This window comes from Chiloscyllium plagiosum, unplaced genomic scaffold (assembly GCF_037043375.1).
Source record: "Chiloscyllium plagiosum isolate Xiang-an unplaced genomic scaffold, Cpla_swu_hap1 HiC_scaffold_39, whole genome shotgun sequence".
In the NCBI taxonomy this organism is placed as follows: domain Eukaryota; kingdom Metazoa; phylum Chordata; class Chondrichthyes; order Orectolobiformes; family Hemiscylliidae; genus Chiloscyllium; species Chiloscyllium plagiosum.
The window spans coordinates 21684525-21707484 of NW_028270177.1; the positions used below are offsets into that span (position 1 = coordinate 21684525).

At 40.7% G+C, this 22960-nt stretch overlaps 1 protein-coding gene across 1 annotated transcript in view; it reads right to left on the bottom strand.

Annotated features, from left to right (window-relative positions):
- Positions 1 to 759: 759 nt before the first annotated feature.
- Positions 760 to 22960, bottom strand: part of LOC122540849 (protein FAM81A-like) — a 35918-nt gene continuing 13717 nt past the window's right edge. The window contains exons 3-7 of the mRNA XM_087981201.1: positions 22045 to 22174; positions 11757 to 11863; positions 7299 to 7434; positions 1988 to 2183; positions 760 to 902 (exon numbers count right to left, since the gene is read on the bottom strand). Coding sequence (XP_087837327.1) covers positions 760 to 902; positions 1988 to 2183; positions 7299 to 7434; positions 11757 to 11863; positions 22045 to 22174 — 712 coding nt within the window. The remainder of the gene's footprint in view (positions 903 to 1987; positions 2184 to 7298; positions 7435 to 11756; positions 11864 to 22044; positions 22175 to 22960) is intronic.

Consider the following 22960-nt stretch of genomic DNA (forward strand, 5'->3'; position numbering starts at 1 on the left):
AAAATTCAGCTGCTTGTGGTTACATTGCTGTAATTTCTCTCAAAATGTACTAAAAACTGAGAATGTGATTTCTTCAAAAAGCTATTCAGTTCCCCCTTCCCCAGCCCTGTTCCTGCTGCTTAGAGAAAATTTAAGGTACAATGGAGTCCAAGGCAGAGCTGGGGCTACCCTCTTGGTTACACTATATCCAGGAAAAGAGGGAGTGCACAAATTTTGTATGCTATCCAACTCATTCCCAACAGGTTGCAAATCACAACTCCTCACATCCGAACTAAGCCAAATGTATTTCTAGCCCCAGTGTTGTTGGAAGTTGCTAAAATTACTTAAAGTACAATTTTCACAATTCGTGTAGTTTTTGGGATGTCTAAATGGCTTCTGGGATTAAGTCATAAATATCGTAATTCCATATTATGGCATATAGGAGAAAGGCATGAATGACCCTGTTCGCTATATGACTCTGCTGCTATGGTCTGATTTTAAAAACTCAATCCATCTAATCCCATTAAACACCAGAAATTTTACAGATACAGACAAACAAGTTACTTTATTGAGGTAAAGGTGCACACTGATATACAATGCTCAAAGGAATCGAATTTGTTGACGTATTTGATTAACTTCACACGTGGATATTAGCGTTTACTGATATCTTCTCAGGTTACATGAAATACCTTTAAGCATCTACCAATAAAAAGTTAAATGTGGTTTCCAATTTTTATTGAGCAATGTCTAGAATGATGTATACTATGGACAGGAATTATGTTATGAACTCTGCCTCAGAGGAATGAGATCCATCATTTGCTTAATCTGATGAATCTGTTTCTGCAACTTGTCTTTATCCTGCTTCATTTTTGCTTCGAGTATGTGTTTTAAGGATCCAATGCTATCATAAATAGCTGAAAAGCCTTAATAACAAAAAACAAACCATTAGAAGTGTAAAAAAAAAACAAATCAACTACTGTGGATGCAAACAGTATTTGAAAATTTTCTAATATATACATTTGATTTAACAGCATTAAAATTATGTGTGAAATGTAATCAGATGATACTTGAAGTACTGGGGAGAGAGAAACAAAGTCAATATTTCATGATAAATGTTTCTGACCTGAAATACCGACTCTGTTTCTCTTTCCATAAATGCTGAGTTGAGAGAGTGGTGCTGGAAAAGCACAGCAGGTTAGGCAGCATCTGAGGAGCAGAAAAATCAACGTTTCGGGCAAAAGCCCTTCATTATGATTCCTGATGAAGGGCTTTTGCCCGAAAATTTGATTTTCCTGCTCCTCGGATGCTGCCTGACCTGCTGTGATTGACTTGACTGTAATCTCCAGCATCTGCAGTCTTCACTTTCGCCTTTTTCTATAAATGCTGCCAAGCTTACTGAGTTTTCAATTTATATTTGTGAGTTGATGCTAATAAACAAAATAACAATAATCTGATTCAGTAATTGTGATGGCAGTTAATATTCTTGTCACAAGACAGATCAGTTTTAATCTGAACAATCTATTCAATAACCCAGAGGATTAAGGTATGCCTTATCCTATTGATGCATTCACACTTAGTGATCCCAAATTTGATCCCTTAGGTTGAGCTGAGTTGTGATCTCCACAGATCACAATTGATATACTATAAATGGCCTTCGTATCTTTGACTAAGGACTGAAAAAAATCACTAATATTTCTCATTCCTCAATATTATTCAGGAGTGTCCCTGATGGAAGGCATCAGTATATAGATATTTAAGGGCAAGGCTGGTTTCATCTGTGAGGCTATAAATGATCAAGAAGTTTTTCTACAACCTTTCAATTGGGTTCACATGATGAACAAAGTATTAGAAAGGTTGCTAGTGCCTTCAGAAATGTAACCTGATCATTTCATAACATAAGACTGGAGATAGAGGAAGAGAACTTACAATTTTGAAATAAATCCTTATACTGAATGTGAAGTTAAATCGTGTAAATGATGCAACCATGCAAAATCTGATGTTATCTCACCGATCTTAGTTGCAGCTTCAACGTCATCTATTTCTTTCCACATTTTCTCTTCTATGCTTAATATGATCATACTCAGTTTCTTCTCAACATTTTTTATGCTGTAAATCTCTGAGTTCATTTTTTGAATTGCCTCTATTCTGTCAAGTTTCACAGATAGCTGGTTAAGCCTCTCTTCTATTGACTTTTCACTGCGTTCCTAACACAAACAAAGTTACATACCCATTATAGCAAGCAAATTGAGTCAGTCATGAGAATACACCCACTATTTGAAGTTTTGCTGTACAAGATAGCAACATGTCACATTAACTTATGCACATCAGCCTTTAAGCTAATGGGTAGATTCCTTCATTTAATTAGAAAAGATACAATGGTAGACCTATTGTTAATTAACAAACTTGTTAAACCTAATTCTGAGGTAATCCAAATCAGTGCGTTGGAGATACAGGTAATGATTTGGAGATGCAGGTGTAGGACTGGGATGTACAAAGTTAAAAATCACACAACAACAGATTATAGTCCAACAGGTTTAATTGGAAGCACACTAGCTTTCTGAGTGTCGCTCCTTCATCAGGTGAGAGTGGAGGGCTCAATCCTAACACAGAATTTATAGCAAAAATTTACAGTGTGATGTAACTGAAATTATACATTGAAAAATTGATTGTCTGTTAAGTCTTTCATCTGTTTGAATACCATGATAGTTTCACTTCTTTCATGTGTAAATCACAAAACCTTTTTTTAAAAAGTTGTATTTTCAGGTTAGCTGTTAACAATGGTGATAGCTAGACAATATGTTGAAGGTGTTAGCCCGCTGTGTTCTCTGTCTATGCCATGAATGTTTAGATTGATTCTAATCTAAAAAGTGAGATAACGGAGTTTTACATGAATTCATGCAGTTTTTGAGCAAAGTACAATGTAACCCTGCAAGTACAACTTCACCCCACAAAATATATGTGTACATTGTGGGTCTTGTCTGTGTGTGTGTGTGTTTGTGTGTGTATATGTGTGTGTCTGGGTTGGGGGTTGTGAGTGTGAGAAGGTGTATATGTGTGTGTGTGGTGGGTGTAGAGTGTCTTAAATCTGTGACGGGGTGCGTGTGGGAGTGTGTGTCAGTAGGGGTGTGTGTGGGTGTGTGTGTCGCATCTGTGTATATATGTATCCCCTGCATATAGGAGTGTGTGTGTGTGTGTGTGTATAGTGCAATGGTGGTCACCTGTAATGTGACATGAACCCAAGGTCCCGGTTGAGGCCCTCCCTATGGGTACCAGACTTAGCTATCAGCCTCTGCTCGGCCACTTTTCGCTGCTGCCTGTCCCGAAGTCCAGCCTTGGAGGATGGTCACCCGAATGTCCAGGACCACTGAAGTGTTCCCCAACGGGGAGGGAACACTCCTGTCTGTTGATTGTTGTGCAGTGCCCATTCATCTGTTGTCGTAGCCTATGCTCGATTTCCCCAGTGTACCATGCCTCAGGGCATCCTTGCCTGCAACATATAAGATAGACAATGTTGGTTGAGTCACAGGAGTACCTGCCATGTACAAGGTGGGAGGTGTCCCCACGCGTAATGGTGGTATCTATGTCCACACTCTGACACGTCTTGCAGCCCCTACCGTGACAGGGTTGTATGGAGTTGTCCTGAGAGCCGGGCAGCTTGCTATAAACAATGATCTGTTTGAAGTTTGACGGTTGTTTAAAGGCAAGTAGTGGAGGTGTGGGGAAGGTCTTGGTGAGGTGCTCATCCTCATTGATAATGTGTTACAGGTCACGAAGAACATGGCGTAGTTTTTCAGCTCCTGGGAAATATTGAACAACGAAGGGTACCCTGTTGGTTGCAGCACTTGTCTGTCTCCTGAGGAGGTCATTACGGTTCCTTGCTGTGGCACGTCGGAACTGGCGGTCAATGAGTTGGGCATCGTACCCCGTTCTTGTGAGGGCATCCCAGAGTACTTCCAGGTGTCCGTCACGTTCCTCCTCATCTGAGCAGATCCGGTGTACGCGTAGGGCTTGTCCATAGGGGATGGCTGTTTTAATATGTTTTGGGTGGAAGCTGGAGAAGTGTAGCATTGTGAGGTTGTCTGTGGGTTTGTGGTAGAGTGTTGTGCTGAGGTGTCCATCCTTGATGGAGATGCATGTGTCCAAGAATGAGACAGATAGTCAAGAGTAGTCCATGGTGAGTTTGATGGTGGGATGAAACTTGTTGATGTCACTGTGTAGTTTTATCAGTGACTCCTCGCCATGGGTCCAGAGGAAGAAAATGTCATCAATGTACCTGGTTTATAATGTTGGTTGGAGATCCTGCATAGAGAAGAAGTCTTGTTTGAACCTGTGCATAAAAATGTTGGCATATTGGGGTGCATATTTGGTCCCCATGGCTGTTCCATGTGTCTGGATGAAGAACTGATTGTCAAACGTGAAGATGTTGTGATCAAGGATAAAGCGGATGAGTTGTAGGATGGTGTTTGGAGATTGGCAGTTGTTGATGTTGAGTACTGAGGCTATTGCCGCAATGCCATCATTGTGGGGGGAATGCTGGTGTAGTGTGGAGAAACGTCCATAGTTACGAGGAATGTTCCCGGTTCGACTGGTCCATGGGTGCTGAGTTTCTGTACGAAATCCTTGGTGTCGCGACAGAAGCCCTGTACAATAGGTTTCAAGATGCCTTCAACATAGCCAGAGAGATTCTCACATAGGGTCCCATTGCCCGACACGATGGGACGTCTCGGTGTGTTGACTTTGTGTCCCTTTAGAAGGCAGTAAAAGTTGCCTACACAAGAAGTACGTGGGATGAGGGCGCATAGGGAACTCTGAAGAACTCTGTCATGGCATAGACAGAGAACACAGGGGGCTAACTCCTTCAACATATTATCTAGCTATCACCATCGTTAACAGCTAACCTGAGAATGCAACCTTTTTTAAAAAAAGGTTTTGTGATTTATACATGAAAGAAGTGAAACTATCATGGTATTCAAACAGATGAAAGACTTAACAGACAATCAATTTTTCAATGGATAATTTCAGTTACATCACACTGTAAATGTTTGCTATAAATTCTGTGTTAGGATTGAGCCCTCCACTATCACCTGATGAAGGAGCGATGCTCCGAAAGCTAGTGTGCTTCCAATTAAACCTGTTGGGCTATAACCTGGTGTTGTGTGATTTTTAACGAGGTACAGGTCATTCTGCTATAATGTTGTTTCCTCAACGTGAGTTCGCTGTATCGCGATGGACGAATTGGGGGCACTGTTTATAAAGCATGAACTTTTAAAATGTGTGTTGCTTATAACCCAATTACATCGCCAACACTTTAAGCACTGTTTCTAATAGACGATTTTTCTATAATGAGGGGTTGCATAAGAACCACAAATGTCATATTATTGAAGAATCGATTGTATAAGATAATCACTAATAAATCCAATAAGGACGACATGGTGGGCCGATTCCTGTGATGTACTGTTCCATGTTCCATAAAAGACAGAACAAACTTTATTCAGAGATTGGCTAGAATCTGTGCGCATAGCTTGTTTTACCATCGTAGTGGTTATGTTCTTGATCAGGGTCATAGAGAATATTAGACAATAGACTGTAGGCAAATTTACCTTTGATTAAACATTCTTTTAACTATTTACAAAATAAGGCTTAGCATGAGATTGAACATAGAACCATTAGATTACTTACAGTGTGGAAGCAGGCCCTTCGGGCCAACAAGTCCACACCGACCCGCCGAAGCGCAACCCACCCATTCCCCTACACTTACCCCTTTACCTAACACTACGGGCTCCCAAGCACTGATGATGTCGCCTAGCCAGGGGATGAAATGTTTGCAACAAAAACTTCCAGTTCGGCGAACAGAACCACAACAACGAGCACCCGAGCTACAAATCTTCGCACAAACTTTGAACACTACGGGCAATTTAGCATGGCCAATTCATCTGAATTGCACATCTTTGGACTGTGGGAGGAAACCGGAGCACCCGGAGGAAACCCATGCAGACACGGGGAGAATGTGCAAACTCCACTCAGTCAGTCGTCTGAGTCGGGAATTGAACCCGGGTCTCTGGTGCTGTGAGGAAGCAGTGCTAACCACTGTGCCACCGTGCTGCCCAAGATTTATCTCTGTAATTGAGTCTGCTGTGTTGTATTTTGTTACATCACTGATGAAGTAGACAAACTATATACATACTTAGTATATTTTCAGCTACCATAGAGAATAACTGCAGCAGACAGACTGGATGCATTTAGGGGTAAGCTGGATAAATAGATAAGGAAAAAAAGGAATGGAAGATCAACCATTTAGGGGCTGAGTTCTTTGTTTAATGTATTGCATACTCTGTGTGATTCTGTCTAATGCACACAGACAGCTACCTTAAGAAAGTGAGGACTGCAGATGTTGGAGATCAGAGTCAAAAAGTGTGGTGCTGGAAAAGGCAGGCAGGCAGCAACTGAAGAGCAGGGGAGTTGACGTTTTGGACTTCATCAGAAATGTTGAGGGAGAGCCTAAGGTGGCTGAGAGATAACTGGGAGGGGATGGGCTTGGGGCAACTAGCTTGGAAGGCAATACATAGAAGAAGGTGGTTGATGGTGTTAGTTCGGAGCAGAGGGTGGAGCGGATAGGTGGGAAGGAAGATGGACAGATAGGACAGTTCAAGAGGGTGGTGCTGAGTTGGTGGGTTGGTTCTGGGATAAGGTTGGGTGAGAGGAGATGAGGAAACTGGTGAAATCAACATTGATACTGTGTGGTTTGGGGTCCCAAGGTGGAAGATAAGGTGTTCTTCCTCCAGTCATCGGGTGGTTTTGATTTGGTAGTGGAGGAGGCCCAGGACTTGCATGTCCTTGGCAGAGTGGTAGAGGAAGTTGACAATTTCAAATGTATGATCTCTGGCCCATTGTAACATAATCTCATGATCTTTCTAAATTGTATATAAACTAATAGTTGTTCAGCATTGCCATTGATAACATAATATACTTAAAAGCTCTGGTGTTATTCTTCATAATGGAAGTCACAAAGTGAATGTGTCTATATAAATGGTGATTATGTATAACACCTATAATTAAACCTGATAAATCTCTCTCACATCCAGTGCTCTGGTGGAATGTGGTGCTTACTAACTTGACAACTTGGTTTTTATCTCTCCCAATATTCCCTTTTTTTAAAATCCATGTTTTCTATTACAACTCTCAACACACATTGCCACCACAAAAATATCAAGCATGACTCTGGAAATAGTGTTAATATTCCATTACAACATGATACAGCTCACTTTTGAAACAAATTGAAGCTGAATATCTACATTTTCTATTCTCAGTGTAATATTTACAGTTTTATCTTTCACGGTTAGGGAGATCAGTTCTATTTGATGTAACAATTCCTGCTCCTTTCTAGCTAGTTTCTGTTCCAAATGGGAGCAAACAGACAAAGCCTGATCCTTAATATCTTCAGTTATGCTCTTCATCCTATCCAAGTTAACTTGTGACATTTTCTGGCCACTAGAAGAAAACAGAAAATAAAAAAGATCAGGTGACACTTTTTGATTGGATCTATTGAGGTTATGGTCAAAACGTATGGTGCTGGAAAAGCACAGCTGGTCAGGCAGCACCTGAGGAGCAGAAGAGTCAACGTTTCGAGCATAAGCTCTTCATCAGGAATGGCAAAAGTGTGGACTGCAGATGCTGGAGATTAAAGTTGAGAGTGTGGTGCTGGAAAAGCACAGCAGGTCAGGCAGCATCCAAGGAGCAGGAGAATTGACATTTCGGGCAAAAGCCCTTCATCAGGAACACACTTTTGTCTCTAACCTCCAGTAGCTGCAGTCCTCACTTTCGCCATTCCTGCTGAAGAGCTTATGCTCGAAATATAGACTCTCCTGCTCCTCGGATGCTGCCTGACCCGCTGTGCTTTTCCAGCACTACATTTTTTGACTCTGATCTCCAGCATTTGCAGTCCTCACTTTCTTGCCTATTGAGGTTATGTCTTAATCGTTCTCACCAATCTACTTAAGAGGTCATCTAGAGAAGTGCAATCTAGAGATTGGACTAAAAATCCAGAGAACACAAGTTCAAATCCTGTCATAGCAGATTGAGAATTTAAATGTAATTTATAAGTATAAGTAAAAAGCCAATATCTGTGAAATCAGCCGCAAAGTTGTTGGATCATTGAGAAAACTTAATAGCTCCACTTTTTGCTGCCACAGACACAGTAAATCGAAATAGCTGTATGGTAACAGGTTAATTATATTTTTATTCCAAGAAAAGCTACAGTGCATCTGTTAAAAGGGCTCTGTTGTATCAACATCATACCACATGAAACTGGAGCCTGGGTCTGTAAGGTTTCAACAGGATGTTTCTCTTACCATGCCTTTTAAGTAGTTATGTTTAATAAAGCCTTTTAACATTCACTCATAAGACCATAGGCATCACTTTGCTACAAGGTTGCAATGGTGACCAGACCGACAACACCAGAGGCAATTACCTGAAATATATCCTAATTACTCTATAGTATCATGGGTAAATCATGAGGCCAGCCCAGTGATCTGACCTCAGAAGTTGAGGCGATACCTGAAGAGAAGCTCAGAGATGACAGGAAGAACTGAATGATGGATTTCAAAGCTCACCTAGGCACTGAATTGGAGAGCAAAAACGATGCAAAAGCTGGAAAAGTGCAGGAGAAAGCCCACATCAATGTATGCAGTAAGCATCAAGTAAAAGTCATTTGGCCACAATGAATAAAACACTACCTTAAATTAGAGGCACATGGAGATGGGAAAATGCACTCTGAAAACTTACTAATGGCAAGTGCATAAAGCAAAAGGGCACAATCAATGTTTTTAAGGCTTCTCATTGGTGGGAACTCAAACCAGCCAGTTTTATAGTGATTGTGAGTGACATGAGAAAGATAATGACACAGATGCAGCAGCAGCACAGAAAATTAAAAACAGGCCACGTCAGCCTACTGGTGTCCAGCAGTAGGTGACGTATGGGGCAGAATGAACTCTATTCTTAGAGTATTATCAGGATCATTGCTGGATTTCCATAGATGATATGGATATCTGATATGCAGATATATTGGTTAACAGTAAAGAAACTGGTTTTAAATTGGACATGGGGAGGATGTATTGATTCTTTCATAGGCTACACAATATTAAGGCCAGAAATTCTCAACATCCACCATTTAATTTAATATTAAAATCAGAATGAACGAGCAAGTGCATGCTACTGCTTGTGACAATGGAACAGATTGTAAAAGTTCTTTATGTCAATCCTAAGCCTTACGTCTCTTCTTTACTGCATGTGCAGCTTTAAACATTCTTTGGTTAGCAGAAACCAGAGACACTGAAGTCCATTCAAATTCCAACCACTCTGTTAGAGGACATAAACTTCGCATGAGCTGAATTCTTGGTTTCTTGGTGAGTGCAGGGTTGCAATGAGATGGCAGATTATCTGCAGGCAAGAACACTTCTGAAACTCCTTTAGAAAATAAAAGCACATCAATATTTGTAAAGAAATATAGTTGTGGAATATCTCTCTGCTACAGCCACTCCAGATACTTTGTTGACAAAATGGGAATGCAGGCTCTTCATTTCTCTGAAAAGAGAAGTTTCAAATGGCCAAACAAAATGGTGCAGAAGGTTCAGTTGATCAGCCACCAGAGGAAATATTGCACCTTGATTTGCTCTTTAGGATGCGATAACAGGGAAGGAGCCTACCATTCATGCTGTCCATTTCATAAGATGTTTCTCTTACCATGCCTTTTAAGTAGTTATGTTGAATAAAGCCTTTTAACATTAACTTATAAGAACGTAGACATCACTTTACACTTTGATTTGGGTGTCACTATCCCTGGAGTTCCTGCAGACTCTTTTGTGAAGAGTCATCCTTTTATCGAAGAAGGTAAAACAAGAGGAAAAGTTGTCGAATCATTTTATTGAACCTACTAAGGACATGTACCAACTACTAATGTCGTTAGATCAAGAAATTCCTTCCTGTGTAGAAAGCCAAGCAAATTCAGAGAAGCAGAAACAAAACCTCATACCACTTCAATCATTAATGGAAGCAAGTGAAGCTTATAGTAATTCAATGGTTACTAAAGTGCTCACACGTCTTATGTATCCTAGTCTATAGAGTTAGTGAAAGATCTTTAATCAATGCAAGAAAGAGGTCTCGAACTCCAAAATAGATTCAGGGATATTGATACCAGGCTGGTTGGAGAATGTCCACTTGCATGAGTAGAAGCCAATTACGTGCAACACAGCTCTGTAACAATGTCCAGAAAACACCAACATTAACTTGACACTTAGAGAAAAAAAATCAATCATCAGAAATGCCCATAAAGAGGATGTTTGCCATCTCCAAGCAACAAATAAAAAGCTGTCCAGGGAAAAGGTTATGCTTAAATCAAAATTTGATTTTACCAACTATTAACTTTCAGAAATGATTGAGCTGAATAGTTGGCAGCTGGAATGTATGAAGATATGAATATCAAGCATGACTCTGCAATTAAAAGTGATGATCTAAAGTTTAAAAAGACACTCTTGAGAGAGGGTACGAAAATATTCTTTTAAGTGAACAGAATGGAGAAGCAAACACTTGTTAAGCAGGGGGATCACTTGCAAAATAATGATTTGGAGGTGCCAGTGTTGGACTGAGGTGGACAAAGTTAACAATCACACAACACTAGGTTATAGTCCAACAGGTTTTTTTGGAAGCACTAGCTCAGATGGTTGATGAAGAAGCAGCGCTTCGAAAGCTAGTGCTTCCAAATAAACCTGTAGGACTATAACCTGGTGTTGTGTGATTTTTAACTTTGTAAAATAATGGTAGTCCTTTGACAAATGAAAATCCTAGAAACACATGGAAAAGCAGCCATCCAACTTGCAGACCACAATGCTGTTCAGGAACTTCTCATCGATAACAGTTCACAAGTATATTTCCTTACTGACATTGACGCTCTTCTACTTTCTAGTGGAGTTCCAGAAATGTTCTTGTCTGCCGATAATCTGCCATTCCACTGCAACCCTGCACTCACCCTCCCAGAAAACAAGAAGTCAGCTCAAACATCCTATCCACCCTCAAAGAGAACTGTTGGAAATTAATGTTTTAAGCCAGAGACTTATTTGGGGTGGGAGTGGGGAAGGAAAGTGGGAGTAAGAATTTAAAGTTCATGGTTAAATACTAATTGTTGAATAGGGCATCATAAAAAAGGACTAGGAGAAAGATGTAAAGTAAAAAGGGTAATTATTATCTCTATTGTAAAAGCAGCTATTGAGTATGTGCAAAACAAGTGATATTATAATGGTTTAATATCACGAAGCAGGGACCTGATTCTGTAAGGATCCAGCTCTCTCCATGCCTTCTAAAGAAATACATAAAGTCTGTTCACTTATAAGTGTGCAGATATTACATTGTTACAATGGTGTCCTTCTGTACTGAATTAATCTCTAATAAAGAAATTCTGTACTCATTTTGTTCTAAACTCAGAAAATGATTCTCATTTCTGAAATGTCTCCAAATTTTTCACAAGTGAAACTGATGGACTGTGCAGCAAGATCTACTGATGCAAGAATAATTAGCTCTGAGAAAAGTGAGAGGGGGCAAGGACAGACCAAATCCCTGAAAGGAATCAAGATTCTTGGGGGTTTTCATGGCAACAGGAGAGATGTAAAAGGTTGCTGTTGAAAGGGGACTCAAGGTGTTTCCTTGTTACCATATGGCCAAGTGCTTGTAAATCATCCCTGGCTTTTCATAGAAGATACACTATATTTAAGCATGAGTTGTACACTCACCCAATATCCAGCAGGTGGGGCTGTTCACTTTTCTGTCCCCCAGTAAACTTGATCTTTCTTTCTTGCTCTCTAATAGATTCCTCAACTCTCTGTAAAAGTTCCGATATCTGTTGGAAGATCAATGTAATATAAAATAATCATAACGGGGTAGAAAATGTACCATGCTCATTTCTAGGTGTCGATCAAATACTGGATCTACAGCCTGAGTAGGAATGTGCTATAAAGTAGAGAAATTGGCCACTGGGCCTCAGTAACATTGTACATGTGATATGCCAGTTTTACTTGATCCCTGGCAACTCACCTAATCAGGACTATAACAATATTTTATTTAAAGGCAACCTTGAACCTCTTAAAGGGACAGTAACTGATAGCTGTACAATGGAATCTGCCACAGACACTGCTCACATGTCTGAAATAGAATAGTGGGCCTGATACCATGGAGGAGTGGATTGTTACTCCATTGTGAGTTACTGAAGAGGGTCTGACAAGTAGCAAGTCAAGAGTTAGCACTTCAGAAGGTTGATGTGTACTCGATGGGCTGAATGGCCTCTTTCTGCACTGTCAGGAATTTATGAATAACTGGATAAAATCATCTGTGCTGCTCCTTTTTGATTGCAATTCTCACTTCCTCATGGCTCTACCGTTATTCCCACTATTCACTTTGATATGTCTACCATCTCATTAGGATACTAGCAACACATTCCCTTCCATCTTGGAAGACAAATTGGCAACAAAGAAACTGTTGGGCACAGGAGGAGAGTGACCCTACATCCATATCCTATGCCCACTTGAGAAGGACATCCTGTATATCATAGGCAGGTGTTGAATTATGATAATGGCCACTTGTGAGATTGTAGGATGGGTCCTACAGGTACTTTGTGTGGCTTACACTTTTGCATCCCTTTCCATTCCCTATCACAACACATTCAGCATGACCAATGGCAGCAGCTTTTTCCTCTCTCTCTGTCTCTCTGTTCATGCTAAGTGTTCCAGCTTTTCCAATTTTAGATTAGAAACTGTTCATGGCCCTCAGAAATCATAGGACGAGAGTAGAATTATGAAAGAGGCCTCATTTGGTATTTCTTTGGAGAGACCAGAACATACTTCCCGCCTCAGGCGACTGACTGTGTGGAGTTTGCACGTTCTCCCCGTGTCTGCGTGGGTTTCGTCCGGGTGCTCTGGTTTCCTCCCACAGTCCAAAGATGTGCAGGTCAGGTGAATTGGCCACGCTAAATTGCCCGTAGTGTTAGGTATAGGGGTAAATGTAGGGGTATGGGTGGGTTGCACTTCGGTGGGTCAGTGTGGACTTGTTGGGCTGAAGGGCCTGTTTCCACACTGTAATGTAATCTAATCTAATCTATTTATTAGCACCCAGCATAGTTCACAGGATGGGTTCACAGATTTGATGGGTCCATGCAGAGATAAACCTAGCATTCAATAAACAGAGCAAAAAGCAGTTTTATTAAAGAAGTACTCGCAGCTAAAATCCACTGCAAATCTCCAAAAATTCAGACTACAGAAGAATGATGGCAATACAATGGAAGAACAATTGTCATCGAGCAACACTGAAATGCTCATGCGAGGAGTGCATTGAGTTTGGCCACAATAGTGAGCTGGCTCCGACTGTTGAGAATCAGACACAATCGCTCTTTGGCAAGATACCAGATACAGCAAGTGGGACAATGCTTCAATGAAGACTCAAAGAAAGGGATGAAAATGGTGGAGGTCATTAAAACAGAAAAATCTATTATAACTGAGTAAATTTCCCTTTTTTAATTTTGAATGATGATAGTGAAATTCAATAAGCTTCCTTTGTAATGCAAATATCTTAAGTAATCATCACTATTATAATAAATAGATTTGAATTTTTCCCTAGTTATTACTATACAACACTGTGCACATACTAAGACAGAATTTCCTCAAGGAATTCTGCTGTTTTCCTGAAACATCAGAACAATCCCACAAATGTAAAAATTACCTCATTCAGAGACACTGGTGCCCACCTGTCCCACCCAAGAAAAGGTTGTGGGCTCCTGGCCCACTCCAGAGGACTGAGCCTGTGTTACAATATTCATAGCTAATGAGTCTGTGTTATACTGAAGGAATAGCGTTCATTAGCAGAGGGATTGAATTCAAGAGTCGTGAGGTGATGTTGCAGCTGTATAGGACCTTGGTAAGGCCACATTTGGAGTACTGTGTGCAGTTCTGATCGCCTCATTTTAGGAAAGATGTGGAAGCTTTGGAGAGGGTGCAGAGGAGATTTAGCAGAATGTTGCCTGGAATGGAGAATAGGTCGTACGAGGATAGGTTGAGAGTGCTAGGCCTTTTCTCATTGGAACGGAGAAGGATGAGGGGTGACTTGATAGAGGTTTATAAGATGATCAGGGGAATAGATAGAGTAGACAGTCAGAGACTTTTTCCCCGGGTACAACAGAGTGTTACAAGGGGACATAAACTTAAGGTGAAGGGTGGAAGGTATGGGGGGATGTCAGGGGTAGGTTCTTTACCCAGAGAGTGGTGGGGGCATGGAATGTGCTGCCTGTGGGAGTGGCAGAGTCAGAATCATTGGTGACCTTTAAGTGGCAATTGGATAAGTACATGGATAGGTGCTTAAGCTGGGACAAATGTTCGGCACAACATCATGGGCCGAAGGGCCTGTTCTGTACTGTATTGTTCTATGTTCTATGAATACCACAATGTCTTTCAGCTGAGATGGTGAGATTGAGGTCCATCTCCTCTCTCAGATGGATGAAAAGATTCAGAACATTTTTTTTTTCAAATAGTGTTCTTTCCAATATCCGACCGCCAACATTAGGGCAATTAGATTTTCTGGGCGTTATCACAATTGCTGTTATGAGAATTTACTATGTCCAAATTGACGTATACTTTATTGGCTGCTTTGTAAAAAATAGTAAATGTAGTTTTTCTTTCTCTTTCCTGTTGAGTTTTCAAAGGACAATCAGGAGAATCCCACCAGAATCACCAGTGGTGCTGTCAGATCCTGACACTTCTTCTCCACAGTCAGTGATTGGCCACTGCCAAGATTATGTCTTTTTGCAGAACCACACGAATCTGCAATTTGCACAGCCATATGTTTTGAAATAAGGACTCAATCTAAAGACTTCCTCTATGTTCACTAAATAAATAGTAATAATAATATATGCCCTCGTGCCAAAACCTTTACAAACAATAATGTAATAATTTCCTTGTGTTAAATATTTATGCAGAGTGGTTGAACAATGCACCATTCACAGGAATTGTAAACCTATACGAGTGTATTCAAAACTGTACACTGTACAAGGTTAAATGGTGCTAAAATTCTCAGAGGGTTAGCAATATGTCAATTGAATCAATTGAGGGCAAGATGAGGGAGACTTCAACACTTAAAAACGAAACAGGAAGTCAGTTCCAAGAAAAGCTGTCAAGTTGGGTCTATTTTCAGCATATGATTGGAGGTTTTTTTAAAAGTATAATTCCCATTGTGAGAAATATTTATCTGGTGACAATGTTTTGGTTTTGTTTCAATATTTTGTGAACTATGCCATATTTATATTTCACAGGGCATTTCAGAATATTTATTGTCAATTTTGTTTAATGGCTGAAGCAAGGGTCAAAGTTGTTGCCTTTAGAAAAATGTCTTAAAATGTTGATTTTAAATATAATTCTTATGGGATTACATCACAATCACAAATGCCCTCTCCCATCTTCTTACCCTTGTTGAAGAATTCATCAAAATGTAAACACTTTTCAAGCCATCTACTTAAATCATATCTAGGACTGAATTATGTCTCATTGCAAGAAACAGAAATTATTTGTTTATATTTCATGAAGGGAAGTCCAATTGGAAAGACAGAGATATAGCACACCTCCCATTCTTAGAACTACTTCACAGTGACTGAATTATTTTGAATTGCAATCATTGTAGTAACAGAAGCAACCATTTTGCATGCAGCAAGTCAGCAATAAACAACAATGAAATAAATGGCCAGTTTATCTTTTAGTACTAAGGGATGGCGAATAACTATTTGACCAGGGCAGCAAGGATCACTTTCACAGTCTCCTTCACATATTCCCATAAGAGCTTTTTTAATGGGCACCCAAATTAAAGTACTCACCAGTATGAGGAAAATATTGAAAATCCTGCCCAATAACAGGGTATTATTGGGTTTTTTTTTTATTGAGACAGATCTGGAATTGATTATGAAATTTGAGTTCAATAAACTCCAGAATTAAAATTGTCTTAATAGCACTCATGTAACAATGGTCATAAAACTCATCTGGTTCATTGATGTGCTTTAAGGAAGGAAATCTGTTTGGTCTGGCCTACATTTGATTCCAGAATCAGCTTTGCTACCACTCAGTTCAAGGGCTTTAAATATTGGCCTAGTCAGCAATGTCCTGTGAACTCATAAAAAAAGATCTAGTCTTCAGGGGTGTGGGGTAGTTTGGCAGTGATTTAAACTTATCAATACTTCATAAGTTAATTACACTGAAATAGCGAAACATTAACATCTTTTGGTAGCATTAGTGTGAATGTATCACGTAACTTGCCACAGTTCCAAATATTTCAGTGCTAAGTAACTTGGTGAAACATTGGTGTGGTTAAATCTCTGGAGGAAAAGGGTGACTCTGATAACAATGCCCCTACTCCCATGTTTATCTAAGTATCTGTGATCTCTAAATGTTACTGTCCAACTTACACTTTGCCAACGTTGAATACAGATTACCTTATCATTCCTTTTGTTGTAAACTCTGGTCCAATGTCTACACAAAAATGTATTGCATCTCCCTTAAACTAAAGGTTGATACCACACCAATATAAATTTAATGTGCTGTTTTATGAACATGTCATAAAAGTTATTTGTTCACTTAGTGCTCGTGATTTCAGTTGCCAAAGCAGAAGTCTTGCATTGCCAATGGCAATCCAAATGGCATCTACTTGATTTAATATAGTCAGGCGACTTCAATTTGTATCCATCATTTTCACTCTAAAGAGAGGACTCTTGTGGTGCAATGGTAGTGTTTCCTACCTCTGAGGCACATGGCCCAGTTCAAGTCCCACCGGCTTCAAAGGTGTGTAATAGCATTGTATCTCTGAAAAGGTTGATTCGAAATATCTTCACTCAAAGGGGGGCCTTCTTGTGGCACAGTGGTAGAGTCCCTACCTCTGGACTGGGAGAGTCGGGTTCTAGCCCGAACTTGTGCGGAGTGTAATCATATCTCTGAGCAGGCTGATTGGAAAAATGATTTATGCTGGTCCATTAGCTCAGATGATTCAGGCACTTTGCTACTAATGCCAAGACCATGGGTTCAATCCCCTTTCTGATTAAATCTGCTGGTTTTCAACAAAGACCTTAATGATTCATATTTTCATGGCAGCTCTTGTGGTGCAGTGGTACAACCCATACCCCTGGACTGAGAGTCCTAGGTTCATGTTCCACCTGCTATAGAGGTGTATAATAACACCCCTGAAGAGATTGATTTAAAAAACCATTCTAAAGAGAAAGGCTTTTGTGGCATAGTGGTAGTGTCTCTGTCCCTGGACCAAGAGGCCCTTCATGTCTTACCTGCTCCATAGGTGTGTAATCACATGTCTGAACAAGATAATTTGAAAATTTCTTCTCTCTAAAGAGAGGGGGAGTAGTGGTAGCATAGTGGTAATGGCACTGGACTAGCAATTCAGATTCTTCGATTAATATTCTGAGGTTTTAGGATTGTCGTAGTGATGTCCATACCTCTAGGCCAGAAGACATGAATTCACGTCTCACATGCTTCACAAGTGTATAATAATGTGCCTGGACAGGTTGATTTGCAAAAGTGAGTTTGCATTTGTTGTCACTCCACTGCCCCTGACAATTTTTGCATGTAAACTGGTAATCAATTCTGAAACCTGGGTGCTTTAGTGGTGGAGGATAAAGGAAACAAGTAAGAAAGGTGATTCGGTGGTTGAAAAAAAGTTTACTCTAAAGAGTGGCACAGTGGCAGTGTCCCTACCTCAACTTCCACTTGCCCAGAGCTGAATAGGGTGAAAATACCTATAACTCAGTTCCAACATGGCTGTCTGATCTGTTTTGCTTACGTTTGGAATATATAACCATCCCAAACCGCCTCCACCCCATCCCCAAATTTCTTATAATACTCTTCTTTGCTGGAGCTGCTACATAAGACAATCTGTGTGGAGTTTGCACATTTTCCCCGTGTCTGTGTAGGTTTCTCCTGGGTGCTCCAGTTTCCTCCCATAATCCAAAGATGCGCAGGTTTGTGAATTGGCCCTGCTAAATTGCCCATAGTGTTCATGGATGTGTAGGTTAGGTGCATTAGTCAGGGGTAAATAGAGGGTTGGGGGAATGGGTCTGGGTGAGTTACACTTCGGAGAGTCGGTGTGGATTTGTTGGGCCCAATGGCCTGTTTCCACACAGTAGGAATTCTATACATTCTATACATATACATAAGACAGTATTTGGAAAGGAAGTTATTGTCGCACAGTGATAATGTCCCTACTTCTGAGCCAGGAAATCTAGGTTCAAGTCCCACCAGCTTCAGATGTGAGCCACAACATGTCTAAGCAGGCATCGAACTTTAAAATTGATAAAAGAACAAACAATTGAACTGCAATTCCTCCCACAATCCAAAGATGTGCAGGTCAGGTGAATTGGCCATGCTAAATTGCCCATAATGTTAGGTGCATTAGTCAGGGGTAAATATAGGGTGGCAGTATGGCTCTGGGTGGGTTACTCTTCTGAGGGTTGGTGTGGAGTTGTTGGGCCGAAGGGCCTGTTTCCACACTGTAGGGAATCTAATCTAAAACTACTTGCTGTTACAGTTCCTTCCATCCGTTAGCGCAGGTCTTTCCAAGTGTGGGGATTGAAATCCCAAATGAGGTCACCAGCTGAAAGTTGGGGGTCACAACCTCTGAAGCTGCTATGACTACTGTGGTGCTCTGACTAAGCTATAATCATACAATCCTACAGTGTGGAAGTAGGCCGTTCAGCCCATCAAGCCATACCAACCCTCTGAAGAGCATCCCACCCAGGCCCAATCCTTCCCTCTACTTTATCCCTGTCACCCTGTATTTCCCATGGCTAATCCACATAGCCTTTACATTCCTGGACAATGGGCAATTTAGCACAACCAATTCACCTAACTTGCACACCTTTGGACTGTGGGAGGAAACTCAGACACAGGGAGAATGTGAAAACTCTACACAGACAATTGCCTGAGGGTGGAATTGATCCTAGGTACCTGGCACTGTGAGGTAGCAGTGCTAACCACTGAGGCACTGTGCCACCCAACTGTGCTTCCCTTTCAATAGTCCCCTAGTATTCATTCCCTCTTCCTGTGCTTTCAGTTCTCACTGAGAGGCCATAACAATTGTTATGCCTCAAAATTGGGTCACAGTGGAAAAAGGTTTGATAAGCACTGCTACAGGTTATGCATGTATATAAACAGGAGTTTCTAATCAACCCGTGCAGAGATATTATTACACACCCCTAGAAAAGGTGAGACTTGAACCCAGGCTTCCTCAATTGTTTGTTCTTTTATCAATTTTGAACCCAGGCTTCCTCGACTAGTATTGCACCACAATAGTCCCAGCAATACTTCCCCTGCCAATAATCATTCCATTTATTTATTCCCTGCTTTCCTGAGGATCTGACTTCTGCTGGCAATGGGTTTCAGGATATTCTCCAATCAGTCTTTATCACACACCCCTGGAGTAGGTGGGACTTGATTCCCTGATTCCTGATTCTGAGATAAGTACACTACAACTGGGATAGGTATTTTTATAATCAACCTTTTCAGAAATGCTATTACGCACTTTTGAGGCACCTCATGGTCCAGAGGTAGGGAACTATCATTGTGTCACAAAAGCCTCTAGAACAAAAGCCCTGCCTTCATCAATTAATAGCCATCACCTGTTTCTTCTCAACCTTAAAGACACCATAAACCTAACAATCTGATTAAACAGATTTAACAATAAAGAGCTTGATGTTCGAAAGATTAACTTAACTGTTCGCTGAACAGATCCTGCCTAATGGCCAAGTGCATCCTGTTATTATTTTGTTACAGACTTCCAGCAGCTGTCATAATTTTAGTTCAAAGAAACTAAAGACATTACAAAAAACAAGAATGATGGAACAGCTAGGATCATGTGAGAAACCCAACAAAGATAAAATGATGAGTTTGAGTTGAGCATGAATATAAAAGTATGAGAATGTAACCATAGTGTCTGGTGTGCTTAAAATATGTAGCCTGACCTTAACTAAGTATTTAGCATTTATGGTGCAGCAAGTCTAGCTAAGTACCAATTTTAAACTTGAATGTGCAAATTAATTTCCATTCACTAATGAATATGGTGTTTCAGATGATGCCCCTCTTATTTTATATTGCAGATTTGAAACTTGACTGTTTAATACCAACAGCTGATTTTCTTTGAATGCTTCACATGCATTCCATTTATTTATCATTACTGAATGAGTCAAACGCCAGCTGGTCTGGTTTTTTTATGCTGATTTCATTATTGTGCATATCCACAGTGTCTCATGAATTCCACAGGAACAACTGTCCCATGATCTTTGAGAAAAAGAGGGTAAAGGCCAATGGCTGAGGTTTTACTTTCATGGGTGCCAATGAAAAATAGTTTGCAGGGTGTGTCTTATCTTCAGAGTGTGCTGTGCAGACTGAATTAAGTTCATCTTTTGTCATTGTCAATACGTCAAGAGTGATATTTTCTAATCAGTGAAATGGCATTGCTTGCAAATTTAATAAATGGAGAATATACTTGGGCATCAACCTTGTTTTATATTATAATTACAGTGTTGATTTAAAGCTGCTTCATTTTCCTCTGATAAGTACTTTTAGTACAAGTCCTAAATCAGGGTCAATTCTGGAACAAAGGCGAATTAGATTCGGGGGGGATGGAATCTCTGCCTACTTCACCCTGAGTCTACTTAGTCCTTGACTGCAGATTTTTTTGATAAAACATTGTCAGTCTCCAGTTGGATCCTTGGGCCTTATTACAAGAAAATGGGAGCTCTCCCAGGTTTGAAACTTTGCAGGCAACACAAGCATTTGAAGAAATTAATGTCAGGCTGTTCCCTTGATGGCTTTTTGCATCCATTTTCAACCAGTCCATTCTAGGTCTAGGGAACAGGAGAATCAACGTTTCGGGCATTAGCCCTTCTTCAGGAATGAGGAAAGTTTGTCCAGCAGGCTAAGATAAAAGATAGGGGGGAGGGACTTGGGGGAGGGGCGTCGGAAATGTGATAGGTGGAAAAAGGTCAAGGTGAGGGTGATAGGACAGATTGGGGTGGGGGTGGAGAGGTCGGGAAGAAGATTGCAGGTTAGGGGGGCGGTGCTGAATTTGATGGATTTGACTGAGACAGGCTGGGGAGAGGGGAAATGAGGAAACTGGTGAAATCCGAGTTCATCCCTTGTGGTTGGAGGGTTCCTAGCCGGAAGATGAGGCGTTCTTCCTCCAACCGTCGTTTCGCTGTGGTCTGACGATGGAGGAGTCCAAATACCTGCATATCCTTGGTGGAGTGGGAGGGGGAATTGAAATGTTGAGCTACAGGGTGGTTGGGTTGGTTGGTCCGGGTGTCCCAGAGGTGTTCTCTGAAACGCTCCGCAAGTAGGCGGCCTGTCTCCCCAATATAGAGGAGGCCACATCGGGTACAGAGGATGCAATAGATGATATGTGTGGAGGTACAGGTGAATCTGTGGCGGATATGGAAGTTTCCTTTGGGGCCTTGGAGGGAGGTGAGAGGGGAGGTGTGGGCGCAAGTCTTGCACCTCCTGCGGTTGCAGGGGAAGGTGCCGGGAGTGGAGGTTGGGTTGGTGGGGGGTGTGGATCTGACGAGGGAGTCACGGAGGGAGTGGTCTTTACGGAATGCTGATAGGGGAGGGGAGGGAAATATTTCCAGTAGTTTTTGGAAACAAAATTACTTCAATGGACTTCACATAGAGTGTGATTGCCTAATTTAATAAATCCTTAGGTCATTTATTGAAAGGTCTACAGGAACTTATACCATTTGTGTAAAATTTTGGAAAAATACATCACAATTGCACAATAAATGTTAAGGAATATTTCTGCAAACCAAAAATAAATTAACAGAAACAATTCAGATGACCAAGTACACACATTATCCATTTACAGCTACTTTGCAAAAAATTATCCTGCCATCGATTATTTTATACATTTAGAAAAATATTATGAAGTAACCTTCGACTTAGTGGTGCTTTTCAATTTAGCATATGTTGTACATAAATTTAGGAGCTATAGTTTTTTAACCTGCCCTTCAATATCCTTTATTTTGGCTTCCAAGGTCAGTTTTGCTCTTTGTTGCTCTTGGCTCAGGTTCTGAATTCCTTCATATACTGATATCATGTCAGCTGTCAATTTGGCAATGCTTGCATCACACCTATGGGAGGAAACAGGCAGAGTCACATGATATCCTTCATTATCTGTTAGACCTGTAAAACAATATCTATAGGGAAATAGCTACTGTACTGTCGAGATCATTTTTCAAGTGTTGGATGGTGCCTGTTTGTAGCTTCATCTGTCTCTAGTGCTCCAGTGATTTTCCAAAACATGCGAAGCACAGGCACAATTCTTCCAGCACATTCAGTACTGGGCAGCAGCCTGCACTTTCACCTTAGTGCTGAGGCCAAGATGAAAGTTTCCATTCTCAGCTTGATATTAAGCTAAAGTGAGTAGAACAAGCACTAACTAGTTTAGTGTCGTTTCCCATCAACAAATGAACCACAGCATAAGTATGTCTGTAATCATTACTGTCGTCATAACAATAATTAATGCAAATGCAATGATATAAATGAAATAATACTCATCTCTTTCGTTACTAAATTTTAAGAATAATTTTTAAATTTTCCAAAGGTCTGAGCATATTTTCTAGGTGGCACGGTGGCTCAGTGTTAGCATTGCTGCCTCAAAATGCCAGGGACCCAGATTTGATTCCAGCCTTAAGTGACTGTTTGTGTGGAGTTTGCATATTCTCCCAATATATGCAAGGGTTTCCACCAAATGGTTCGATTTCTTCCCACAGTCCAAAGATGTGCAAGTTAGGTGGATTGGCTGTATTACCCCATAGTGTCCAAGGATATGCAGGCTAAGTGGGTTAGCTGTAGTAAAAATGGGGTTACAGGGATAGGGTCTGGGTGGGATGCTCTTTGGAGGGTTAGTGTGGACT